A 26,074-nucleotide genomic window follows, 5' to 3' on the forward strand; every position below is an offset into this window, starting at 1 on the left:
ACGGCAGGCACGCGCCGGGGGGACAGTCCCTCCGTCCTACCAGAGCCGCCGCTGCTGAGGCCCGGGCCTTCTTGTCCATTGCCAGAGGTGTGAAAGCAAGGCCACCAGCTGCGTCCGTCCAAGGACCAAAGAGGCGGCGGCCCTCGTCGCTGACGGGGCGGAGAAGGCTTCCTCTGCAGGACAGGAGCAGGGAGGAAGGCGGACTCTGCGTGGCGGCTGGAAGCCGAGCAGGCTAGCACCAGAACCAGGCGCCACCGGCAGCAGCGGTGGCCACTAGGAAGGATGCTCAGGATTGCCACCAGCAGGCAAGGGGCTGGGGCCCTGGTGTGACGGCAGCTCCACAGGGGACCCTGCTCCGGGTGGGAGCCATGCCTAGGCGGGGAAGCAGCGCGCCTCACCCTCAGGTCCGGGCACACACCTGTCTCCTGCTCGCCTGGGCCTGGGTCCCCGGGCGGGGGAATCTTTGGTCTGTGGCCTGGATGGCTGTGGTGCACACCAGAGCCCCAGGAGGCTGGGACGAGACTGCCACGAGGCTGGGCTGTGAGATGCCCCCCTCAGAGGTGGGCACAGTGGAAAGAGGGCAGGACAGCCGTGGGGCCGCTCTTGCAGTGCTGGGCACGGAACCCAGGGCCTGGCACACGCCAGGCGGGCGCTCCACCATGGCGTCTCACCCCAGCCTCCTCTCAATGCCAGCGGCCAACTATTTGCGGGCAGGAGCGGTTTTATCCGTAGCCCTCTCAGGGCTGGGCACTGGGCAATAAACACTAGACTGCCCAGCCGCAGCCAACGGCCTCCCCAGCCCTGCCCTCCGCGTGGCCGTGTAGTCTCCCACTTCCCACCCGGCACTGAAACCCCCAGGGGCTCAGAAATATTTTAAGGCCAAGAACTTTGCCCCGGAGAGGGATTCTACGGAGCACCATGTGGCAGAGGCTTAAAATGACTCTTGGAAGCCTGGCAGGAGCGCTAGGAGTGTGGGGGCATCAAAAGAGGGCCTCAACCTGGGACAATGACAAATGTCACCAAATGGTAAAGACTGCTTTTGAGCAGGAAGCTGGAGCAAGTCCTGTTTTATCAAGTGGGGGTCTTCAGTGCAGATTCTGCAGACTTGGTGGCACTGTGACAAGCTGCACATTTGCGCTGGCATGTGAGACAAGCAGCCATCACAAGGTGGGCGCAGCAGCCAGGAGGAGAAAACCCACCCTTGCCCAGGCTTCGGGCTGGCCCTCGTCCTATGACCTAGGAAATGTTGGATCGAGGGTGGCGATGGCCAAGTTCAGAGGCTGGCTGAATTCACCCGGCTCCCGGGAGCCCCGCGCCCGCCCGTCATCCTGACAGCAGCAGGAATGAGAACAAACTGGATCTGAGTCCGATCGTGGCCACTGACGGGATGAGGCTGGGCCTGCGCCGCCACCTCTGCACACCCAGTGGATCCTGCTCACCTCGCAGGGCTGTCTAGAGAATAAAGGGGGCGTGTGGAAGTGCCGGGGACTGCCGGTACTGGGCAGGGGCACTGGGGATGGTCCCACGCATCTTCCCAGCCAAGACTCGGGAATTCTGCATGAGCTTCATCGGTTGCTCCAGACTAGCGAGCGCCGTCCTGGCACCTGGGTGCTGTAAACCTAAGTCCTCAAGCAAGGACAGCTAGGAGGGTCACTGCCATCAAGACCGTTGCCTGGGGAGGTGTCCACCACTGCAGCAGTGGAGCTGGACACAGGAGTCCTCAGGCCCACGGAGTGACCCCAGCAAAGAACAGCCAACAGGGAGGAAAGTGGCTTCCATGCCTAGTTCATGTCAGAGCTGTAACAGTGAAGGAGGCAAGTTCCTTATCTGCAGGAAAACGTTCTGCCTGCAGGAGGGCGGAGAAGGTCTAGTCCCCGGGCTGACCCCAGGAGGACACGAGGCCACTGATACTCCATCAGTGGACAAAGTGTGCGGCTCTTCACAGCTGGGGTTGGGAGCCCCACGCACTCTGGTCTACCCAGCGTCTAGCACACAGTAGGTGCTTATGAAATTCCCGAAAAGGTCACTGGAAACCAAAAGCGAGTCAGAGAAAACCAGTTTGTTCTGTCTCTTGAAAGGCAGTCAAGCCCTGCAAAGCAGCTCCACAGAAACGGTGTGGACCAAACCGGGTCAAAACCTTGGGAGAACCACGCCGGGGCCCCTCCCATGTGGAGGGCCTCCAAGAGGAAGGTGGCCTCTCCCACCTCCCCTCCCCGCGATGGCCACCTTCCTCCAGGTCCTGGGCACAAATCAAGCCCTGCTGAGACACCTCAGGCCAAGCTGAGGAAGCGCTGGCGAGGGGCTGAGGACGGGGCGGGGCTGCAGAGGCTCTTTGCACAAAATCTTTGGCACGCAGGTAGGTGCGAACGTTCTGGGGAAGCCAGCTTCACGGTTCCAAAGGCCCCGCAGTGATGGGCGTTGTGACCTGGCAGCAGGTGAACGCATTGGAGGTCTCTTGGGCAGGGCGCCACCTCTTCTGCAGGGCCCGTGGGATGGGGCTGGGTCCTGCTTCATCACATGCCAGCAGCCGGTGCACAGAAAAGATCTCTGGGAAGGGAGCTGGAACCTTGGTCCTGATGCTGGTTCTGCAGTGACTCAACTGCCTCGTCGCGTCTCACTTCAACATCTCACCATGGCGGAGAGGCGGCCCTGGGTTTCTCCCGGAGGGTGCATACAAAAAATCCCCTACGTGAGCCAGAGAGGAGCGGGAGGGCTGCAGGGAGGGACGGGCGGCGTCCGTCTGTCTTGGGGGCTGCCTCCTTACTGGGCTCCTAATTACTATGCTTAGTTTTGCAGAGACCCAGCTGCTGGCCCTTAAGCCACCTGAGCCCCTGGAGGCTGGCATGGGAGACCACCTCAGCTCCCTCTGCCCCATCAATATTATCCCTCAGGGGGTGCCACCCAGGAGCAGGGACTAGGGCTCCATGCCAACCGGCCAGGACCCCATGTCCCCCCATGTGAGCGCAGCAGTTGCCGAGCCTCTGGGCAGCCTCCTACATATGCTGCAGTGGTCTGGGAGGGACAGGGACGGAGGGAGCGGCTGCAAGTGCACCCCCGCTCACACCACAAGGAAGCCACCTGGCCACCTCTCCTGGCGGTCAGCCCCCTCCTTCTCTGGCGGGTTTGCCTCTTCCTGTGGGAGGGCTCAGGCAGCCTGGCCAGGAACCCCCTTTCTTTCTCTTGCTGGCTAGAGTGTCCCTGGCCACGCTGAGTTGTTTCCTCACCTATGAAGGGGGCCTGGGAAGGGAGGTCGCGGCGAGGGCTGAACCCTGAATGTGCAGAGCCACGTCCCATTTGGCACCTGCTAGCTACTCAGTGGAGGGGTGCTTGCGAGGGGCGTGGACCCTTACTCAAATAAATTGGGAGCCTCTGTCCTAGGAAGAAAAACATGAACTGTCGCAAGCAGGGGACAGGAGTTGGCATTTAAAAGCCTGGTGGACCCGAGCAGGCAGCAGGAAAGCAAAGCCTGCTGGGAACCACCCTGCAGGGCTGGTCAGGGCCCAAGGCAGAAGAGGGGTGCCGGGCGGACCTCTAGGCCCACGGCTGCGGGGCTGCACCTGGCCAAGCCTCAGGAGCTGAAGGGCTTGAGGCTCGGGGAAGGGGACACTTTCCCGGGACTGGCCATGAAGCTGATGCCTGCTGGACACAGCTCTTCCTGGGACCAAGCATTTGGCAAGTAGTGAATAAAGCCTCTGAGCTTCTAGAAACATGGAGAACTAGCGCAGTCACTGTGGACTGGGTGGGCTGCCCCGTACCGCGAGAGATGCTGTGAGGAGCTCCTCCAGGTGACAGTCCTGGGGGCCGGGAGCGTCACCGCCACCGGTCAAGAGCAGGAGGTCTGTTAAGGCTGACGTGGATCCCCATCCAGCAAGGACCGTGGCTCTGAGCCCCTGGGCTGCCGCCACGGGAGGGTCAGGCCCGGCTGCCGGCATCTCGGCCACTCTCCCCACTCTCGGAGGGAAGGAACCACCGTGCTCCCGGCTCTTCCTTCCTCTGGAACCGTGGAGACCGATAAATTAAGATGCCTGTTAAATACGCAGAGCGGCCAGCAGGGACCAGGGGACCTCGGGCAGGGAGGGCGGCTAGGGCTTCTTCCTGAGATAGTTGGAAGGAATCCAGCCCTCCCAGGAAGGGGCCCCGCTGAGCACCTGGCAGAGCCACCAGCCGCTGGGGCTCTTCTCCCGGACTTCAAACACTGTCCCCTCCTGGAAGCTGCTGGTGTCTTCGTCTCCTTCAAAGTCGGCCACGGCCACGTACAAAGAGTCCTTCAGGCCATCAAGGTCAGGAAAGGAGGCTGCAGCCGCTTTCTCCCTATTGCCTTCCGCCTTGCTGGCTACCCACGGCCCCAGCCCACCTTTGCCCCCTGAGGAGTTGGAGAGAAAAGGTTTGGCTTTTGGGGGCACGAGGAGGGCACGGCTGGGGGCAGGGGCTGCCCTGCTCTCGCTGGCTTCCTGCTGTGGCCCTCTGACCTCTGGGAGGGGCCTGGATGAAGATGAGGAGACTTTCTTGGGTGGGGGTGGTCTCCGGGGCGGAACCACAGGTCTCTGCTGGGCAGCCTCTTGGACAGGGACGGGCACGTTCTTGGGCCCAGGATCTGTGATCTTGGCGGGCTGCAGGGGGGCTCTGCAGGACAGCTCCTTTGGGCTGAGTCCGTCCTGTCTGCTAGGCCTGTCCTGGGTGCGGCCAGGTCCCTCACCCGGAAGGAAGCCTCGGCTGAAGGCCGCGTCCTGGCCCCCAGCAGCCAGTGGGCCCTCCCCATCCAGCACGGATCTCTCCTGGGCCTTGGCAGGCCTGAGCTTGCTCCTAAGGTTGCAGATGTCCACTTGGTCTCCGCCCTGAGCTGGCTCCGTCTTGGGGCAAGGCGCAGGCTTGGGCCTGACCTGAGGTCTGGACTTCAGGAACGGGTTCTGGGGGGCGGCTTCCGGCTTCTCCTCTGGCGGCTCGGCCTTGGATCTGGAGATGGGCCGCAGGTTGGGCTTCCTCACTGCCTTGGCCGACACCCTGTGGCCGCACTCCAGCCCCATGTCGTTCTTCAGCTGGAACAACTTGCCCTTGTCGGCTCTGGGCTCCGGCTTCCTGCTGTCCCGGGCCGGGGAGAGCTTGGCAGGGGCCACTGGCAGGATGGGGCCGGGCGGCTTAGGCGAGGAGCCCCGCAGCTGCTCCCGCCTCTGCCGCTCGCGCTCCAGCAGCTCCCCTTCCGACTTGATGATGGACTCTTTCCGCGGGGGGAGGCTGGGCTTCTCCTCCGGGCTGGGCTCGGAGATCTCCTCGTAGCCTGCCGAGGCGGACATGTCTGCCGACGCCTTCCGCAGGGCCTCCTTCCCGCCCTTCCAGTCTTTGCTCCACGGCATCCCTGTGTCTGTGGCCCCATGGGGGGTGTCCGGCAAGGGCCGGGAGGGGCCGACGGCTTCGCTGCCCACGTGGTTCTCCACTGCTGCTGCGTCCCCTGGCCGGAGCTGGGTCACCTCCTGGGGCAGGGGAGCCAGGAAGTTGGGCCTCGAGGCCTTGCTGGTCTTCTTGTACTTGTCGATGAAGGTTGCTGGGGCCCAGCCCTCCTTGTCGTCGATCTGAATGTACCACCAGCCACTCAGGTTCTTCTCGATCACCTGGAAGGGGACAGAGTTAGCATGTTGGCAGTCTGCCGTGAGGCCCAGCAGATCAGAATGGTCCAGGGGAACCCACATGCAACCCAGTGCTCGCGGCCGGGCCTGTGACCCCTGCAGGGTCTCCTATAAGGTCTACGGAGCCATTGCCGTGCTGCTGAGCATCTTACAGGGGCAGATTCTTGTCCTATTTCGTTTTTGACATAAGGTCTGTGATGTTACCGAGTCCGGTTTGGAACTCCTGGGCTCAAGCCATCCTCCTGTCTCAGCCTCCCCAGTAGCTGGGATTATATGCATGTGCCACCATGTATAGCAGGTTCTGGTCCAATTTTGGATTCCTCCAAAAACAGCCCAAGCCCTGGGCCTGAGTACAGGTAGTTAACTGGAGAGGCAGTCCTAGGAAGCTTAGGCAGGGAGGCAGAGAAGGGAGGAAGGAAGAGGAGAGGCCAATGTCGCTGCTCAGGGCCCACCAGGTAAGTGTACCAAGGACAGGGCCTCAGAAGGTCCCCTGGGGTGGCGCATCGACCCGTGGACACCAGCCCCAGGGCCTCGCCTCCCTGCCATCCGGGAGGCGGGAGGCTGTCAGCCTGCAGGGACCGTTGCAGAGCCTGCGCTGCCCTGGATCCCACTTTCTGGTTGAGCCCAAGATGAAGCAGTCGCCCAGTGGCTCCAGGACACCCTGGTGCTGTGTCCAGGGGAGCCGAGGCTGATGGAGTTGCTGAGCCCTCTCTCGTCTCCTCCCCCTTGGGATCCACACACCCACTAAGAGCAAAGGTCCAGCCACCATGGTGTAGGGTCCTGTGTTCCTTGGTTCTCTCTGCTGCAGGAGCAGCTGGCTGAATCCACGTGGGCGAAGGGTATGAGGCCAGAGGCTCTGGCTGGACGTGCGCCCCCAAATGCACACGTTGAAGCCCGAACCTACCCAGACTTCCAGCTGTCACTGTCCTTGGACAGGGACTTTAAAAAGGAAATTAAGTGACAATGGGTCCTAAGGGGAGGCCCAAGTGCAGCGTGACTGATGTCTTTATAAGAGGAGGGTATTCAGAAACACAGAGACTGAGGCCACCATGTGGGACACCGCGAGCCATCACGAGCCGAGGAGGGGCCTGGGGAGAAAGCAGAGCTGCTGACACCGCCACGGTGGACTCAGCTCAGACCGTGAGAAGCAGGCCAGGGCCACGGCCGCTTAATCCGCCCCGCCTGCAGCATTCTGCCAGAGCAGCCCCAGCGCATGGGCACGCTGCCCTTCCCCGCAGACCGTGCCAGCAGAGCTGGTCAGTGTGTTCAGCTCCTGCCAGATAGGACTGTTGTCCTATTTTACAAATGCAGCCCTGAGCCTCAGAGGAGGCGGGCGGGCGGGCTGCAGAGCCCCCGTTCTTAGCACTGCCAGACCCTGCGGAGGAGCTAGGCCCAGGTGAGAAGCCATGGGGGACAGAGGGCTGCGGGAGTGGCCGTGGCTGCAGGGCTCTGAGGCTGGCTGGCAAGGGACGGCGGGCGCACAGCGCCAGGAGGCTGGGCCTGCTGCAGTCCTGGGGTCTAGTTCTAGCTTCCGGCTTGCTTCCTGAATGGCCTGGGCACCCATGTGCCTCAGATCCCAACAGTGGAGCCAGGATGATGATAAGCACAGCAATGCCGCCTGCAGAACTTGGCTGACCTCCGCAGCAGCAACGCACGCAGCCGCGCTCAGCAAGGTGCAGGGCCGGGCGTGGGCTCCCGCTGCATTAGAGGGGAGGTCCCTGGGAAAAAGCAGGGGGCATGGGGCCCTGCTCTGCTCAGCACAGGGTGGGCACCCTCCTGCGCACTGGTGAGCTCTCCTGACCCTGAGGCAGTGCTGGCACACGGTCCTTGTCAGCACACACGGGAGTTCAACAGTGCCAACGTCGAGTCGCACGTGTGAGCACCACAGACAGTGTACCAATGGGGATCCATGAAGCCTCCGCTCTATGCAAAGGACTGGGACAGCGAGACCTGGGTTTGAATCCCAGCTCCACCACTTACTAGCTATGTAAGCCTGGGGACTAATTTGCTCAGCCCCTCCGAGACTCATCTGTAAATGAGGCACTCATCTGTAAAATGGGCTGATGCACTGACCTCCCAGGACTGCTGTGAAGGATAGTTACCAAGTGAATAAGCACAGGGGTACGTGCACCATTATCCCCATCCTGACCACCATCACATCATGATCACCACCACTACGACTGTCACCACCACCACCACCACTGTTGCCATTATCACCATCAGTACATCACCACCACCACCACCATCAACATCACCTCCACTATCACCATCACCACCATCATCACTGTCATCACGATCACCATCACTACCACTGTCAGCATAACCACCACTGTCACCACCATCACCACCAACACACCACCACCACCATCACCACCATTACCATCACCACCATCACCATCACCACCATCACCACCATTACCATCACCACCATCACCATCACCATCACCACCATTACCATCACCACCATCACCACCATCACCACCACCACCACCACCACCATCACCACCACCACCATCACCACCACCATCATCACCATCACCACCGTCACCATCACCACCACCACCATCACTGTCCTCACCACCACCACGATCATCACCATCTGTAAAACATGTCTTAAACAGTCTGCTCAAGGAACTAGGGTGTTGCTGACAGCCCTGCTGTAGAAAGCTGTGGCTCCATCAATACATTTTGAAGACTAAGATGATTTTGAAATGAACCAGGAGCAAAAATGGGAAGGGAAAACAGCATACAGAACTTATCAGAAGAAAAGAACACTTGATTAAGCCAAAATCTTCAGAGGCCACTATTTCCCACTCTTTCAAGCCACCTCTGGCAGGGCCTTTATTGACATCACAGAGGATTAAAGCAGGGGCTCGAGGCGGGTTGGAGGGCTTCCGGGGAAGAGCGCAGGTGTGAGAGCTGGTGACTGGATCGGCTTTGGTGAAAATGGGGGAGTGAAGCCAGACAGAAGAACAGGCTTCTGGCTGAAGAGCGGCCTAACCAAGCCGGAGAGAGGGCAAAGGAGGTGCTGAGGTCTAGGCCCTTCTGCTGTTTTTGCCTGCCTGGTGCTGATCCTCCTGCTAGTGGCAGCAGCCTAGAGTTCCTTGGGCTTCTCCTTGTCCCATCTGAGATCCAGGAGTGGGGCAGGGGGATGGCCAGAGCCGCTGGGCCCTGTGGGATCGCTGGACTTGAGCAATGAGGCTAGAAGCCCTGAGCTGCCGGGCCGTGCTCCCTGCTCCTTAGAGGAGAGTGCTGATGGAAAACAGATGAAGCCCTGTTGACATCGTGTGACCCTACGCGGCCAGGTCTGAGGCAGACTACAACACGTGTGGTGACGGTGACGATGGCGATGGTGGTGGTGATGACCTCTGCTGGGGCAGCCTGAGCACCCTGGTCCTAACAGCAGAAATTCCTCCCGAGACATTGCCAACCATGCTTTCAGGAGCCAAGCGCTGGCTTGCTTCCCTCCTGCCTTTGCCCCAAGCCTCACTCAGCCACGCCTTCCTGCCCTGCTTCCACAGCCAAGCTCCTTGAGTGTCCGATGAGCAGTGTCCCCATCGCTTCACCTCCCAGTCTCTCTGCCCACCCCTGTGATCGCGTCGATGGTCCCGCCTCTCCACTGCATTACTTTTGCAGAGTTGCCAGCGACCTCCTTTCTGTGTCGCAAACACACTGTCAATCACCCGCCTCCTTCAACTGCTCCACTGATTTGTTTTCCCACCTCTCTGACTTTTCTGGATTATCCTTCACCTGTGTGAGCGTTCACCCATCTGTCCATCCATCCATCCGTCCATCCATCCGTCTACTGTCCCTAGGGGCTTCCTCCTCAGTCCTCCCATTCGCTCATTCTTCTGGTCAGTTAAGCCACAACTTCCATCTGCCATCAACAGGTCACTTTTGACCTTCAAACGATACCAAGTCCTACCAACAGGTCCAGCAGGGTGTTCCTCAGGCTGCTCTGCTTCCTCAGGCCCAGCCCTTCCCCCTAGCTCCTGTGGAGATGACATCCTATCATCCCGCACATCTCACACGTGAGGCACTGGACACACCTGTGCGTCATTCATGATGATGTCGGGGCAGGTTTTCTGTTAAAAGAGAACTCAGAGTTTCTCCAGATTCAATCCTCCTATCCCTTGACTCAAATAATAGCAAAGTGAAATCACAGAAAGCATCAAGAAGCTTTTAATTTCCCTGGAAGCAAAGCCGAGGAGGTTCTATAGGCCCTGAGGACCCAGTGGCCAGAGAACGCAGAGGTGATCTTAGGGCAGTGTTCAGGAGGCCTGGGTGTAGAGTAAGGACGAGATGGAGGAAGGAGCCCCACGGAGCTCTGGGGAGGGGGTTGGTCAGTGGTGTCCACTGGCCTGGGCTATGACTGAGCTCAGCCAAGCACTGGAGCTGTGTCCTTCAGCAGGTGGAGGACAAGTCTCCAGGGCCTGGAGAAGAACCTAGCATGTACCCACTGCAGTACCAGGTATATCACACCTTGGTATCTAAGAAGTGGTTTTAGAACCCTCTGCAGATACCAAAACCCGCGGATGCTCCAGTCCTTTGTAGAGCGGTGTTGTCCTGCCCAGAACGGCACACACCCTCCTGTGTACTTTAACCACGCTGGGTGATGTGATACCTGTGGCAACGTGGATGCTACCCAAGTAGTGGATGCCCGACGTTGTTCAGGGAACTGTAACAAGAACAAACGTCCGCACGTGCCCAGTAGACGCAACATTTTAAAACGTCTTTTTAGCTGAGGTTGGTGGAAACCCCAAACACGGAGGGCACCCTGCACTGCACTGGTGTGGGCGCGGGCAGGGTCTAGCAGTGTGTCCTCAGGACAGTGGAGCAAGGCTCCTGCTGCTGACTCACCTGCGCCCGCGATGGTCTCAAGAACCACCTTTGCAGAGGTTTCCACTCGCGGGTCCTCTTTGCTACCCTTTCACTTACAGGCTGCCTGACAGCGTGGGAGACTCCAAGAAGGCAGAAAAGAGGAACAGAGGAGAGAGGACCCAGGCCTCTGTCCTGGACCAGAGGGGACACGTGGAGGAAGGAAAGGAGAGAAGCTGGGCGGGAGCTGGGTGGTGGCCTGCGAGCCGAGGCCGAGGACCACGTGGTGCATCCACCGAGTGCAAAGCCCGAGGCAGGCACAGCTGATGACAGGCGGAGTGGCAATTGTGAGCTTAAGGCGAGGGTTCTCTGTTCTGGAACTAGACGGGGGCACAGCTCCGGGACATGACGAGGCACCGGCTCTCAGGCCGACAGTGTGGCCTGTGGATCACGCCTCAGGCAGGCAGCCTCACCCCGTCCCTCACCCCCAACCACCCTCTGGAAGCAGACGGCAGAGGAGCAGGAAGTGGTACTTAGGATCAAGATGCTGGGTGGGTGGGCAGTGGTCAGCTCACCTCAACCTTCAGGCCGGCCTGGAAGCTGATGCCGTCGGGGATGGTGGTCTGGAACTCGGCGATGGTGTAATACTCCTCCTCCACTTGGGGTGGGATGGGCGGCTTGGGCAGGTTGAGACCCCGAGGCTAGAGGACCACACAGAGGGCTCACTCCAGGGTGAACAAGCCGGGGACGCCGCCGGGGTGAGACTAGGGGCCTGGGACACATGGCCACACGGAAGGTGCTGCAGCCTACTTAGATTCTAAGGGACACACAGGGCGTGACAAGCATCTCCCGGTGAGCTCGCTGAGCCCTGCCTTGGTGACGAGCACCGGCCGCACTATGAAAAGACAGGGCGACTGAGGCGGGAGGCAGGGCCTGGGTAGAGCTGCCGGGGAAGACCCGTGACCGGGTGACACACGGGCAAGCGGCCTCCCCTCAGGAGCCTCAGTCTCGCCTCTGGCAGGAGCATGGAAGGTCTCGGCCTGGCAGCCGGCTGCAAGGTCACACTCGCCACCACAGAGCATGGTGCCCAGCGGGCCTTCCAAGACGGGCCACAACTCCGAGCTCGGGCGGGAGAACCTTGGGACCAGAAGGGTTTTGGGTCTCGGAACGCCGAGCTCCGTAATGAGATGTCTTGGGGACCGAGTCCACACACGACATTCTCCTATACACAGTCAGATCCAGAGTCTGACGGTGGATTCAGGCAGTACTGTCCGCACGCCTGCATCTTGAGAGCAGCGCGCCTGTAAGGTCAGGCGCGGGATTGTCCGCAGGGTGTCATGTTGGTGCTTAAGTTTCAGGTTCTGGATACTCAGACTAGGGAGGCTCAACCTGCATTGGTCACCAAGGCACCTGGAGAAAAGAATATCAGAAGGCGCCGCAGGGGCCTGAGCTCGGGCCTAGAAGACGAAGGGAGTGGGCACGAGAAGCGGGTGCGGGGCAGAGGGCCTGGGCAAACTGCAGGTGGACAGCGCCCCTTACCAGGCTGCGTGGATGGGAGGAGGGCTCTGGAGACCCGGCCCGGGGGACCTGCGGGCATCGCTGACGGCCAGAGACCCGGCCTACTTACGATAGTCATATCCCGGCGAGGAGGGGGTCTCTGCCTCATCTTTGGTGACCCTGTGGAGAAAAGGGACACACTCCACTTGTTGCAGAGCTCCACGGGCAGGGTGCCTGACGCGGAGCCCGGGAAGGGGCCAGGCGGTGCGGCGGAAGGTGGGGCGTGAGCTCTGTGCGAGCCGGCGGGCCGTCAGGCCCCCTGCGCGAGGAGAGCCTGAGCGCTCGTCCCGCGCGGCTCGGGACCCTCAGCCTGGCACTGACGGGGTCTTTCTCTGTTCAGGAATCCAAAGGGACAGAGCTGTGTCCTCCAGCCACGGATGACTTTCTGGGAAGGGCAAGAAGCACGGGCTTCAGAACCACATGGACAAAGGTCCCAGCCCGGCTCCGAGGCTCGTGGGCTTCCAGCACAGGACAAGTGGACGCCTGGACTCCCGGGGCCACGAGGCTGCCTGCTGGGCAACGGGCACACTGTGTGCCCCCGGCAGGGGATGCAAACACCGCCAAGGCGCCTGGCAAGTGGTGGGCACGCTTCGGATGTTGCCGGAGCCGGCTGGTGCTCGGGACAAGCCCAGACGGCTGGGCACGAGGGAGCCGAGCCCAGCACACCGGGGCTTCGGGGCGTCCACCCTGGAGCTGGGCTGCCTAGCTCTGGGGCTCGGGGTCCGCAGGACGACTGCAGAGGCCCAGGCTTCTGACCAGGGCAAAGTGACTCACTCTGCCTGATGTCGCTGTCGGGTGCTGGGCGGCCGTCCCTCTGGCTGTTGAGCAGCTCCTTCTCCCTGGCCACTGAGCTCTGCTGCCGGGGGACGCCGTCCAGATCAAGGGCACCTGAGGGGGCGGACGAGCCGGGACCCAGCTTTGGGGGCAGGGGCTCCCCACTGGTCTTCTTTAGGTAGGAGGCGGGGGCCCAGCCTTCTTTGCCTTGGTACCTGGGAGGAGGCAGGAGGGGCTGGTCAGGCAGGTCTCTGAGGCCCACGGTAGGACACCAGGCTCCTGTTGAGAGTCACACTTCAGGGCCAGATGGCGGGAACAACGGGCCTGACTACCAGGGCCAGAGGCTGTGAGCACTCGGATAGTGCTGAGCCTCTGCCCGCGCTCCAGGTCTTTCCAACCTGGCCTCTGCTGGCCTCGCACAGCAGCCTCCAGTCCCGCCCACCCTGCCCAGCTGCAGTCTCCTCGAGGCACCATGCCTCTTGCCCGCAGTCGCTGGCCTTGGCCACCCTCTATCTGGACAGTGCCTGTCCTTCTCCTTCCTGCTCTGCTCGATGCCAGTCCTCACGAGAGCCTCTCCCACCTGCCCAGGGGAGGCCCAGCCTCCAGGCAGCCCTCACGTCTCCTGCGGGCACTGCGGTCCCAGTACCACGACCCCTGGTGACAGCTGGCTGAGGCCCCGCTGCTGTCAGAATGCGAGTGCTGGGGAGGGCGGTGGCCGAGTCAAGGCCACACCAGGGGCCTGGGTGTGGGAACCGCTGCAGACCTGTCACAACGGCGCCCCCAGCCCCGCGGGGAGGACGACAGTGTGACCACAGAGCGGCACGTCCTGTGGGCACTTCCTCTGTCTGTCTTGCCCTGAGCGCCTCACGGTCACTGTGTACTTAATCCCAGTGGACCCTGGGGGGGCAGCTGAGCCCCTGACCCGGATGAGACGCTCCAAGATCTGAGGTTCCTGGGCACTGACAAGACACCAGACCTCACGTGACGGGTCACAGTCAAAACCAGCTGTGCCCGAGATACTGCAAGAGATCACGGGGTGCGCGTGCAGTGCACGTGACGAGCCACGAGCTCTGTGTTCACGCTCTGTCGTCCCCGAGGCGGCTCTCCCGTCTGCCGCCACCTGAACCCTCCCCGCTGCGGTGCCCAGCTTTCTGGGTGCAGAGATTCGACCTGTGCGGGGATCTGTTTACAGATGAGGGGGTGAGGGCAGAGGCCAGGGCGAGGCCAGAGGAGTGAGGCTGCCTGCTCCAGGTCACATGGGCTTGGTGGGCATGGATTCAGCCCTGTGTTCTGCTGCCTCTTCCCATCGGCACCGGATGCTGGCATAGCGCTGGGCACTGCCGACGCTGGCCACGTGGGGATCGAATGCTCGTTCAGGCTGGCAGCCACTCAACTGGCTGCCGGGGACCCTGGTGGACCAGCTCACGGTGCCGAGGGGATGCACCGAGTGCAGCACTCGATTCTCTGCACAAAAGACCAAGTTCAACAGCCATGACCTGAGGTGCCCAGGGGGACAGCGGGTGTGCCGGAGCCTCCGCGTGCACACTTCTCTGAACTCCGTGTCCAGCGACTTCACATTGTTAGCTCGAAACTGGCCAGAGCGCAAGGAGCCACACTGAAACTGTCCAGTGTCCCGTCAGTGCACGTCACACCTGGGGAGAAGCTGAACAGACCACTGGCCACAGGCTGCGGGGCAGCAGGTCCGACTTGGTCAAGAGGCACTTACGTGGCAACAGCCCTGGGTTCCCATGGAACACAGGCCTTTAGGACTGCAGGCCGACTGGCCAGGAGGCGGAGTCCACCACTCAGTGCCCGTCCATCTACTCCCGTGGAGGGAACAGATCCTGCCCTAATTGGTCAGTGTCAGGCTACTTCTGATCCACGTCCCCAGCTGCAGACAGGTTGCCACATGGGGACGCAAAGCCACAGCGAGGACACACGCAGTAGGACGTGGGTGGGCTGTGGGGTGAGGAAGGCCCGGCTGGCCTGGCTCTGTCCGGAGCTTTGGTCGCCCCCTGGACGCCCTCTCTGCCCTCCCACCCTGACCTCCTGGGAGACCCGCGTGCACTCGAGCGCTTCTGGGTGCCAGGGCCTCCAGCGCTGGGATGCCTGGCTTCCGGCCCGGTGACAGGAGTGGGACGGGGCGCTCCTGAGAACCGCGGGCCAGCGGCCCCGTGCTGTGCGGACGCCAAGCCGGCTCACTCAGGACGTCGCAGACGGCCACTTCCAGGGCCACGAGCAAAACACGAGGCCGATCCAATAGGAGAAAGGGACCCGAGAGACCCCGCAAGCACAGGTGCCTGGGGCCGCGCCCGCGGAACAACTCGGGCTCCACGCGAGCCTGGCGTGGAGGGACAGCTCAAGAGCAGCGGCATGGGGACAGTGGCCTGCACGACAGACGCCGGGACCGTTGCCAAGCACCACGGAGCGCTGACAACTGTGCTGCCACCTTAGGGTCACAGCACGCCAGGGACAGGGCCTCAGCTGGAGGCTGCAGGGCTCCCCTCCTCGGTGTCCATGTGGTCTGCTATTGCCTGCGACCCTGCTGTGCGGCACGTGACCGCATGTCCCCTCCATCGGGAGGCCTCCCTGACTCTCGCGGGCGAGCCCCCTGGGCACCCCGCCAGCCCCCACTGACTCCCACACACTGGCACCCCCACCCTGCGGGTGATGCTGAGTCTCTCCCGCGCTTGCTGGCGGCCATGGCGGGGCTTGCTCAGTGTCATCGCAGGCTGAGGAAGTGCTCTGGGCAGCCCCCCGCCTCTGCGATGGGACTCGGGGATGAAGGAGACCAGCACCACCTGGGCCTCAGGGGGGCCGGAGTGGGCGATTACTGACGGGCGGCTTCCCTCTGGTCCCTCACCACAGAACACATCTGGAGGTGGAGACGTCTTCCTTAACAGGGTTCCTGCTAACTGTGGCTCAGGGTGTCTGGAGAAGGTTTTGCCTGTTAAGGACTTTTAGGGAAGGACGTGGGTAGGGAAGGAGGCCAACAGCACAGAGAAGTGCCCTTTGATGGCCCAGGTGGAAACTTCACCCACCTGCAATCACTTATAGATCACTTATAGACCTGTGAGGCTGGAGCCTGCATGGCCTGAAACCCACCCAGCCACAGTGGGAGCCCGCGGCGGGTACCTGATCTTCCACCAGCCTTCCAGGTTTCTCTGGATGACTTCCACCACGGCCCCTCTCTCCAGGTTCATCTCATCCTGGTCGCGAGCTGTGTATGGGTAGATGACTGTGTACTTCTCCTCTGCAGGAAGGAAGGACGCTGGTGAGCAATAGAGGAAGCGTCTGGGTCTCCGATCCCTGGGATGAGGTGGCCGACTGCCTGGCCTAGCCCTGGTCCCTCCGGGCCAGCAGCATTGCCTGCCCTCCCCTCCCGCAGGCCTGACCCCCAGGCCCCCTCCTCGCCCAGCTCATGCACTCCTCGGACCCTCCCCCTCCTCAGGTGACCTCCTTCCAGGAACGACTTGCTGACACACACGCCGCGCGTTCTGTTCCGCGTCTGCGACTCTGCTGGAGGGGAGCCCCAGGAAGGCCGAGGCGCGTCCGTCTCGGCCCTTCCTCCACCTCCAGCGCTGGCCGTGTCCCTGGGACTCGCAGGGACTGCTCATTTGGTGAGCTAGCCAGGGCTTCGGAGCTGAACAGGCACCACGGGCCTGCCGGAGCCAGCCTGCTCCCAGGGCCCGCTGTGCCCCGGCGGCTCCCTGCCTGGGGAGGTGAGAACTCAGAGGGGCTGGACTTGGTGCGGAAGCTTCCGGCTGAAACCACCAGAGAACGGCGGCCAGCTGGTGTCACCTGGTGGACAGCCGCTCCTAGCCTGTCACTGCTCACGTTCAAGTGCCCCAGGGCCCTCAGCAGCTGGCAGCCAGAGGGCCTGGGCTCCAGGGAGGGCTGCCCGCCGCCACTCGGGCAGGTGCTCCAGAGAGCAAGGGCCAGCTCCGGCGGCCACGTGGAGAGACGTGGATGCCCACTGGGGGGCCTGCCAAGGAGAGGACAGGCGGTCCCATTTCAGTTACGGCTCACCTGGCGGTGAGCGACTGAGCAGCGGTGGCCTGGTGCCATGCTGTATGCTGGCCCGGCCTCCAAGTATGGAAAACGCTACAAGTCATGGGCTTCCCAGCTGCAGCGGAGGGCGGCGGAGCCCTGGGGCTTGTTACTGAGGGTCTGGCCTGTGCCCTGCTCTGCGGCTGGTGGAAGGGGCGTTCCCGTCCTGAGTGTGCAGTTCTGTGTGGCCCAGGCTGCAGGGTGCCGGGTGGGTGCTAGGGTAAGTGCAGTGGGTCCTCGAGCCCTGGATTCCTGGGTCCCCTCACCCTGTGGCTGAACGGTGCAGGGGAGTCTCCAGCACCCACGAGGCCCCCTCTGGGGCCGTGGATGCCAGCTGATTCCAGACAAGGTGCAGGAGCCCGTGCAGGTGCAGGTGTGTCGTGGGTACTGCTGACACGGCCCGTCTGCACCCACGCGCCCTCCCCCTGGCCTTGCTAGTCTCTGCCTGCGGGACCCTGGGGAGGCTGGGCTCGCCGCCTCCTGGAGGGGGTGTGTGAGCCTGGCCTGTCACAGGCAGAAACCTCCCAGCCTGAAACTGGTTCAGGGACAGCGTGTGACCCAGGAGGGTCAGCTGGAACCAATTGAGAGGCTTGAGTTGAAGGAGAAGCCCTATCTTTGGTGGATGTCCCTAGAAGGTGCCTGGAACTGCTGTCACCATGAGAGAAGGGGACAGACAAGGCAGAGAGCAGAGCAGAGAGGTGGCAGAGAGTGGCAGGTCCTGATGACATTCACAAACTCCTGGATAGAGCCATGCCTGATGCCAGCCCTCCCTTGGGCTTTTCAGGGACACAAGTGAATATACCCCCCTTTCTGCGTAACCTGGTTGATGTGGATTCGTTTTCCTCCCAACTCGTGACGGGAACAGGCCGCTGTGTCAGTGTTGGGTTTTCAGGGCTGACCAGGCTCAAGGCCCCTCCTCCTAACCCACATGCCAGCAACACGCAGACGAGACCACGCTTCTCACATGCAACAGGCACGGGCAGCGCCAGGCAGGGAGGCGCATGCAGACGCAGGGACACGGTCCAGGCACTGCACGGGCAGGCAACTCCGCGGTAGGCACCTTGGCGCCAGCTGGAGGAGTACAAGTCCCCCAGGGTCCGGCGGCGGCCCACGGGCCGGGGCAAGGACCAGTACCTCCACGAGACTGGACGGGCAGCGTGTGGGGGGAGGGCAGAAGGCAGAGGTGAGAAGAAGGCACCGAGTGTCCGGAGGCCACGCGGCACAGGGCCCTGCTCCCTGAGAAGGGTCCCTGGTCGGTCCCCAGCCCCGGGGTCTGAGAAAGGCGAGTGCCTGCTCATCCACCTTGAACTTGAGCGAAGAGGGGACCAGCAGACGCATCTCGTCCCCAGCACAACTGGAAGCGGGCGCCAAGAGGAACCCTCGTGGGAGAGGAGAGGAACGTCCACACCCTTAGGAGAACGCCCTGGACCCCAGCAAGTCCCACTGCCGTCCTAACCCTTCCCCATCTGTGGGTGGGAGCGGTGACCGGTCCTCACAGAGGCTAGCACATGCCGCTGTCATGGACCAAGGGACTCCAGGCCCACGTGGTGTGCCACCTCCCTCAGCCCAAGCTGGCCCCAGCACCTGGTGGACACTGAATGACAGCAGAGCAACTGGCTGCAGAACAACTACATGAAAACCACGTAGGGTCTTCTCTGAGCTGGGGACACCACCACTTCTCCTTACCCTGTTTTTGGCGATACTGGGGACTAAATTCAGCAGCCCTTTACCACTGAGCTATATTCCAGTCATTCTATTTTTTATTTTGAGACACAGCCTTGCTAAATTGTCTAGGCTGGCCTCAAACTTGCGATCCTCCTGCCTCAGCCTCCTTGTTGTGGGATCACAGGTGTGCGCCATCCTACCAGGCTCTGCCCTTTTCTGGTATGTAGACCCAGTGCCTTTGAGCTTTCTCCCAAGGGTCCGGCGTAAGCTGAGGCAAAATGCAGCTGATCTGATGCCTGCTTGTGGTTACTGTTCTAGGTTCTTTGCATGTAGCATATCGTTTAATTTCTTAAAAATCCCATGTTACAGACAGCATTACATCCATTTTCCAGCAAGGCTGAGGCTTAGAGAGGTCATGTTTCTGGCCCAAGATCACTCAGTGAGTATGTGGCATGGCTGAGATGCAAGTCCAGATCTGCCTGATTCCAAAGCACCTGTTTCCTGATGCAGGTGAAGGCAGGCTTTGGTTTCGGGAAGCTTCTGGGAGAAAGGGAGCCTTACTTAGCTTTGCTGGTGTGGCAGGTGTAGGGAAGGGTCCCAGGAAGCAGGGCATGTGTGTGTGCGGAGGGGACACCTGCCAGGGTCACTTACACCAGCAGAGAGCTGACATCTGTGGGCAGGCGGGTCAATGTCTCGCACTGAGCCAGAAGCTCCAGTGTCCTGGCCACGGAACTCCAGGAGGAAGGGCAGGGCTGGACCACCATCAGACCGGGCCCTCCTGAGTCCCACGAAGGCGTCAGGCCAGCTGGGCCAGGCTCACCCAGGGGCTCTCAAAGGCCCGGCCCCACCGCCGGCCTCCTTCGCAGGCTGCCCCACCGAGCCTGTGAGCTCCTTCACCGCAGGGCAGCGGCCGCCCGGGCCCCCTACCTTCTTCCGGCTGCAGGGAAAACTCGTCCTGCCCGCCGTCCTGCCCCTCCAGGCAGGTGGCGGGGACCCAGCCTTGCTCTTCAGCTGTGCTGACGAACCACCAACCTGCGGAGCAAGAGCAGAGTGACGTCAGTGCACTCGAACGTGACCATGCCGCTGGCGTCCTGCGCCTGGGCACCGGTTCTAGACCCTCCGAGGGTCCAGGCCCCGAGGATGCTCAGCCCCTTGTATGAACCGGGGCGATAACTGAGTATGACTAGGCACCTCCTCGCCTGCCTGAAGGCACCTCTACTGGGCCCAGGGCACCTCACTGACGGAAGTGCTATATTAACAGTCGTCACACTGTATCCTTTAGGGAACAGCGACAGGAGAACAGTCGAACACACTCCGGGTCGTTGCCATTTTTACCCTGAATATTTTCTACCCGCAGCTGGCTGAATCTGAGGATGTGGGGCCAGGGATGCAGAGGCTGTGAAATTCAGCCACTCCGTTAGGTAACGCCAGGGCAGGCTAAGGAGTTACCAAGCCACTGGACCAGCATCAGCTGCTGCCCCAAAAACAGGCTGAAGAGGAACTGGCCTGGGACGGGGACAGAAGGGACACCCCAGGGAGCAGAGCCCAGAAGGCTCACCATCACGGGGCGTGCCAGGCCCCTGCCTCACCCCGCCATCTCACGTAATCAGCACCCACCACCCAGCGCACAGAGGGAGAAACCGCAGCTCCCACATTCACCAAGCAGGGTTTGTGCCAGGGCCGTCTGCCACCCAGGCCTAGCAGCTTGCTGGAGACTGGGACTCTGTCTGTGCACGTCAAGGGACACCTAGCTGCGGACACCACTGCCAAGAGGCAACACACCCCAACCCCCTCAGGCATCCGTGTGGGAAGGGCTGGTGGGGGCCTGGCCTCCCAGGATGTCCATGCTGGCCTGTGGGCACGGTCAGCCTTCCGTGCCTGCCCATCTGCACCCGCGATCCAACCCCATAGAATCAGGGGTTCTTACGGGCCCGCGTCTGTGCTGGGCCCGTGCGGACCTTTCCCTTCACCTCGGCCCCCACACGGCCTTGATGTCTCATTGGGTACGGTGAGCCGCGCAGGGGTGACCAGGTGGGTGGGAGGCCGTGCCCAGGCCACACCCAAGCCTGCACCATTTCATCCAAGGGACTTGCGCACCTTGGAGTCTGGAATTCGCGGGGGGCTGGACCAGTCCCCTGTGCATGTCATCAGAACTGTGCTGGAAATGCACGTCACCAGCCTGCTGGTGGCTCAAGGACTAGACATTCACCACCACGGGGCCCCATGGACACGTGGACCCCGTCCGGACCGTGCTCCTCTTCCCAGTAACCGGCCCCGCCTGACTTCACTTGAGCAGGTGGCCAGGGCAGTGAGCGCGTCCTGCTGGTCTCCTGATGGCCTGTCCTCACCACCCTGTGTTCTGTGCACATCCTGCTCAGGAATCAGTCGCAGGCCTGAGGCACGGCGGCGAGGGGTCTGGGAGTCCAGTGGGGCTGCCTGGCCTGGGGCGAGCGACCGAGTCCCTTGGAGCTGTGGCTTCTTCGGCTGTGACGCGGGGAGAAGGGGAGGCAGAGCTCCTGGTCTTCACCTGTGGCTCTTGGCCTGCGGCTCCCACAGGTCCGGTCACTGCCAGCGTTCTCTGCCCAGAGCCACGCTGGGTCACATCGGGCCCCAGGCGACTCAGAAAGCCTCCCCGGGCCCCTGCCCCCTACCGCTGCCTCTCCCGCGGCGGGTGGTGGGAGCCGAAGCACGTTCACTCATGTCCACTCACTGATCTTCCCCGCTGGCCATATGCTCTGGGCCTACTTTAACGGTACGAAATCAGGGCCCCATTTTGGAAGGTCCCACCCGAGCCAGGAGGAAGGCAGGCTCCAGGGAGGCCAGGAAGCCTGACCAGACAGCCCTGCTGGGTCCCCACCTGGTGGAGTGGCATCAGACAGGACTGGCATTTTGACAGGGCCACCTGCGTGTCACTCATGCCTACGAAGTGAAGTCTCCCTGAGACCCTCGGGGACGGGATCAGGGAGCCCCCACGGTGAACGCCGAGGCTCCTGGAGACCCTGCAACCTCTGCGCCTGCCGGCGCCCACCGGGCGAGTCTCTTCTGACTCTGTGGCATCTTTCATGATGAACTGGTAAAGTGCTTCCTGGGATCCATGAGCCACTTGAGCCGAATAATCAAACCCCAGGAGGTTTCGGGGACCCGACGGCAGCTGTGGATTGGACGCACAGGTCAGACACCCTGGGCTTGGCCGGCCCTGGATGTGGGGGCAGCCATGGCGACCAGGCCCTTGACTTGCAGGATCTGACACCACCTCCGGCTGGCCAGCAGCAGGTGGACCAGAGGACACCGGCGGGTGCCCGCTGCAGGGCCGCTTGCTTGCTGGGGGAGAAATCCCCAGACTCTGTGGTCACAGAAGCGCCAGGCATTGTGAGCGTGGAGGAGAAACAGGTCAGCTAGGAGCAGGATGTGCCTCTGGGTCTGCCGAGACAGCTCCTGCGCTGCAGAATTAAGGTCTGGTTGGCAAGCGTGGGTCTCATGACTGACGGTAACGTGATCCAGACGATGCCAGAAACGTCACCATCCCCGGTTCTTTGGCGCAGGGACAATTCTGGGTGGGCAGCTGAGGTCTCACGCCCAACATGACTAATGGTAACGTGATCCACAGATGCTGGGCGTCTTCCTCCTGCTCCCTGGTCCTCGGCTACACGCGGGGGATCTCAGAGTCTGGCCCCTGACGACGTCAGTAGCTCCGCCACCTTCTGCCACAGAGCCCGGGCAGTCCGCAGGCCTCTTCTGGCCCCTTCCTCCTTCCTGCTCTTTGCCTTCAATGGTGTGGTGGCTGCTCCAAGGCCTTGGGCGGCACACTTTTGGGAGCGCCTACTGTGTGCAGATGCAGGTTCAGGCCCGTGTGCACGTCTCATTGAATCCTCGGGGGCTCGTGGGGAATTTCTCTGAATTATGGATGAGAGACCTGACGGTCAGATGAATAGAGCAAGCTGCACTGCTGTGAGGTGTGGCACTCAGGAGGAGATCCAGGCCACGCACCCGGGGGCCGTGACAGGCAGCTGTGCCGAGGACGGAGCACATCAGCCTCACCTGCGCCCAGAGCCGTGGCAGCTTCTCTGACTCCCATGGAGAAACCAACGACAGGTTCCCAGTGCAAAGCTCAGCTGTCCCCAGAGTTCACGGAGAGGAAGCTCAGTGCAAATCACTTGCACCTGAGCCAATGGGGTGCTAGCAAGTGTGACCAAGTGGTTATTTGAGCCTTGTGCCCAATCTACGCAGGGCCCTCAGCTGGTCTGGGAGATGGACCAGCCTGGACTGGTGAGTCACCCCGAGCTTCCCTGTCCTTCCAGCCCGAGGGGCTTGCTGACAGGGCGGGTGGGCGGTGCGTCCCTACCTGACTCGTTCTTCTCGATGATGTCCACCAGCTGCCCCGCGCTGAGGCTGATCTCCGAGCTCTCCTGCTTCTGGTAGTCGGCCACCACCACATACTGCTCCAGGACCAGGGGGTCCACCGAGGTCAGGTCGCCGCCTGTGGACAGGAAATGAATCAGACGTCACTTCCGGCCACCACCCACGCGTGGAGGAGCAGGTGGAGAGGTAGGCGGGTCAGCAGGACATTCCACACAGAGAAGGGAGTTGTCACAGGGCTCGTCCCCAAGGTGACCCACCCATGCGATCTTTCATCCACTTGCCCACTCATCACCGGTTCACCCAGTGCCCAGAATGGGCCCTGGGGTTCCGAGGGACCTGCCCCCGAGAAGCGGACGGCCCAGCTTGTGGTTCAAATGTCCTCTCCAAAAGTCAAGTGGAAACGTGACAGCGGCGGTCACGGTACTGGGAGGTGGGCCTTAAGCAGAAAATCTGAATGGGCTGAGGTGCTTCTCATGGCACCAGGGGAGTGACCGAGGACTGGCTTTGCTATGAAAGCCTGTCTCTTTCCCACCGTGATGCCTGCGCCACGCTATGCAGCGGCAAGGCCCCACCAGTGCCAGAACCGTGGTACTGGGCTCCAGAACTGGGGAAGGAAGTTATTTTCTTCATAAACCACCCAGTCTGTGGTGGTGTGAGAGCATCCGAATATGGACTGAGGCACACATTCACTCATTTCCATCCACCACCTATCAAGCTATCTGCTCGTCACCCATCCAACACCGATCACCCTGAACTATTCATCCGCTATCGGCTCGTGAGGTCACCGTGATGTTCCAGACACCTCGGGTACAAGGGGGACGTGGTGGGTACCAGAGTGGATGAAGTGGGTATGACGGCTGGCCTCCGCCACTCAGCCCCGTCGGAGACAGGCACATCAACACAGGTCATCAGAGGTGTCCCCAAGGGTAGTGAACTGCGGGAAACCGCCAGGGGCCCGGGCAGGGGACGACTGGGAAACGCAAGGCTGTACTGAGTGGCGGTCAGAGGAGCGTCTGAAGGAGGTGACAGAGTGGAGGTCTGGAGGGGCAGCACCCGGAGGGCTGAGGAGTGGAGGGCCAGGGTCTGGGGCCCAAGGCAGGGCAGAGGGAGGCACGGGGCTTGGATGGGGCCTTCGAGGGCCAAGCTAAGAAGGTTGGTTTTTTAAACTTTGAAGTAGAAAGTCCATCAAGGGTTGTAAGAAGAGAAGGACAAGACGCATCTTCTGGCTGCCACGTGGAAGGTGGAGCTGAGGCTGGCAATACAAATGGCAGGAGCAGCGATGGAGGCCACGCAGGGGTCAGGCAGGAGGGGACAGTGGCCTTGGGCCAGGGCAGCACAGCCGGAAGGGAATGGCACCGGAGGCGCTCCCGGTGTCCTGGAGTCGGGCAGTCCTGCTACACGCCAAGACTGATCTGACGGACACACGAAAAACCTGGGAATACGGGTGATTTAAATAAAGGGACACTGAGTTCAGGGACTCCAAAGAGAGGGGGCAGCGGAGTGACTTCGAGCAGTGGGCTGAGCTTTGTGGGAGGACAGCTGGACACCCGTGGCCACAGTCCAGATTCACGATACTCCTGTCATCTCCACAGATCACCGGTGCACCCAGGAACCCGTTTCCGTGTCCAAATGCACCCAGGAGTGGAGTCACTCGCCCTGAGCTGATTTTGTGTATCTTTTCCAGCTCTGCTGGGTGACATCTTGTGGGCAGCTTGAAATTGGCTGTGGCCGGCAACTGGTGGAGGCTGGAGCTGGGCTCCTCCTCAGGAGAGCCGGCTGCTGGGTGTTTGCCAGCACACCTCTGCGCCCAGCCTCTGGCACCCAGAAGGAGCACGGAAGCCCCTTGTCAGCCCTGCATGGTGTGAAGTCTGGGTGTGGGCCACCGGAAGAGGGCACTGCGGCTGCTTCTTGGCTCTGTGACCATGTTCCAGCCACTACCCACCCCTGACTGGGGTAATGGAGGCAGAGATAACCCTGCCACCTGCACCCTGGGTGGAGAAAGTGGGAGGACAGAGTTGAAGAAGGGAGGGAAGACCAGACAGAAGCAAGAAGGTTTAGAAGATGGGATGAGGCAGCCTCAAGAGCGCGTCTCTCAGCAGCCGCACGCTGCACACAGATTTCTCAACACGGCTGCTCTGGAAGGTGTTGGCTGTTTTCACCCAAGAAAACAGAGGCTGACTACTGTCAAAGCCAGGCCGTGCACCTGGCTCCAACTCCCCTCAGTGTGGTGGGGCATGGCTGAGGTGGGTGAGGACAGAAAAGATGACAGCGAAGGACGGATGTTCTGAGGCCTGCTGGCTGTCCTTCCCTGAGTCCCCGGGGTCCAGGCAGGCCAGGCCTCAGCTCCTTGCATCTCTCAAAGGTTATCTTCACTACTGGCAGTCCTCTCCCCATCCGCCACCTCCCCAGAGTTCAGGCTAAAGGCTGACATCTTTCTAGCCTCCAGGACAATAGGGCACCCAGGCCAGCTGTACCACTTGCATAAGGTCCTGAGATTAGGTGTCAGTCTCCACTGACCTCCAGAAGCCACTCAGGTGTTACACGGAGACACCTCCTGGTGGAGTGTGGTACTGCAGCCAAGCTGTATTATGCACGATGATTCCAGACCTCAAAGTTGGGATGGGCAGCCAAGTTCCAGGACATGCCAAGTGTGAACTCAGAGGATTCTCAGGCAAGAAATGTCATGTGGTCCAGCAGGGAACAAAAGAAGGGGAAGAGGTCCAGAGGAAGGAGATTTGACAGTGGAAGGATGATTTTTATCATTAAGTGCTAAAAAAATTTCTCAAATGGTAGAGTGCCTATTTGTCTCTCTCTTTTTTTTTTCTTCTTTGTGATGACAAGTCTTGAGTTTTAAAAATGATGAGTAATGGCAAAGTGGGATTTTCCTTCCAGAAAGTCACTATTTTGCTAGGCTTGCTGGAAAAATCCATAAACAAGAGAATAATTCAACAAGTAAAGGGTAGAACAATCAAGCAGAAAGACACCCCTTAAGTAATCAGGGGATCTTTTAAATGGTAGTGAGAAGATGTTTTTCCTACAGGATGAGCAGAACTTGAAACCACATTAGCCGAAGTTTGCAAGAGCCAGCCAGCCAGTCATGACCGGAAATGCTGAGAAGATAATCCTCTTCCGATGCAGCACCCTGGCACAGAAATCTCAGGAGTTAGGTCTGCTCATCTAAAGTCCTTTAAAATTCAGTCAAGAAGACTGGTTCTAAAATAAAGGCAGTA

General features: G+C 61.0%; 1 protein-coding gene across 2 annotated transcripts in view; it reads right to left on the reverse strand.

Moving 5' to 3' along the window:
* Positions 1 to 6: 6 nt before the first annotated feature.
* Sh3pxd2b (SH3 and PX domains 2B) overlaps positions 7 to 26,074 on the reverse strand; it is an 83,390-nt gene continuing 57,322 nt past the window's right edge. The window contains exons 7-14 of one of the 2 annotated variants that reach the window (XM_047556201.1): positions 22,828 to 22,962; positions 19,413 to 19,517; positions 17,881 to 17,964; positions 15,906 to 16,023; positions 12,771 to 12,985; positions 12,067 to 12,116; positions 11,015 to 11,140; positions 7 to 5,606 (exon numbers count right to left, since the gene is read on the reverse strand). In XM_047556201.1, the coding sequence (XP_047412157.1) occupies positions 4,083 to 5,606; positions 11,015 to 11,140; positions 12,067 to 12,116; positions 12,771 to 12,985; positions 15,906 to 16,023; positions 17,881 to 17,964; positions 19,413 to 19,517; positions 22,828 to 22,962 (2,357 nt within the window). In that variant the 3' untranslated portion in view covers positions 7 to 4,082. The remainder of the gene's footprint in view (positions 5,607 to 11,014; positions 11,141 to 12,066; positions 12,117 to 12,770; positions 12,986 to 15,905; positions 16,024 to 17,880; positions 17,965 to 19,412; positions 19,518 to 22,827; positions 22,963 to 26,074) is intronic. The other variant, XM_047556202.1, reaches the window with a different exon arrangement.

The sequence above is a fragment of the Sciurus carolinensis genome, chromosome 6 (assembly GCF_902686445.1).
Source record: "Sciurus carolinensis chromosome 6, mSciCar1.2, whole genome shotgun sequence".
Classification (NCBI taxonomy): Eukaryota; Metazoa; Chordata; class Mammalia; order Rodentia; family Sciuridae; genus Sciurus; species Sciurus carolinensis.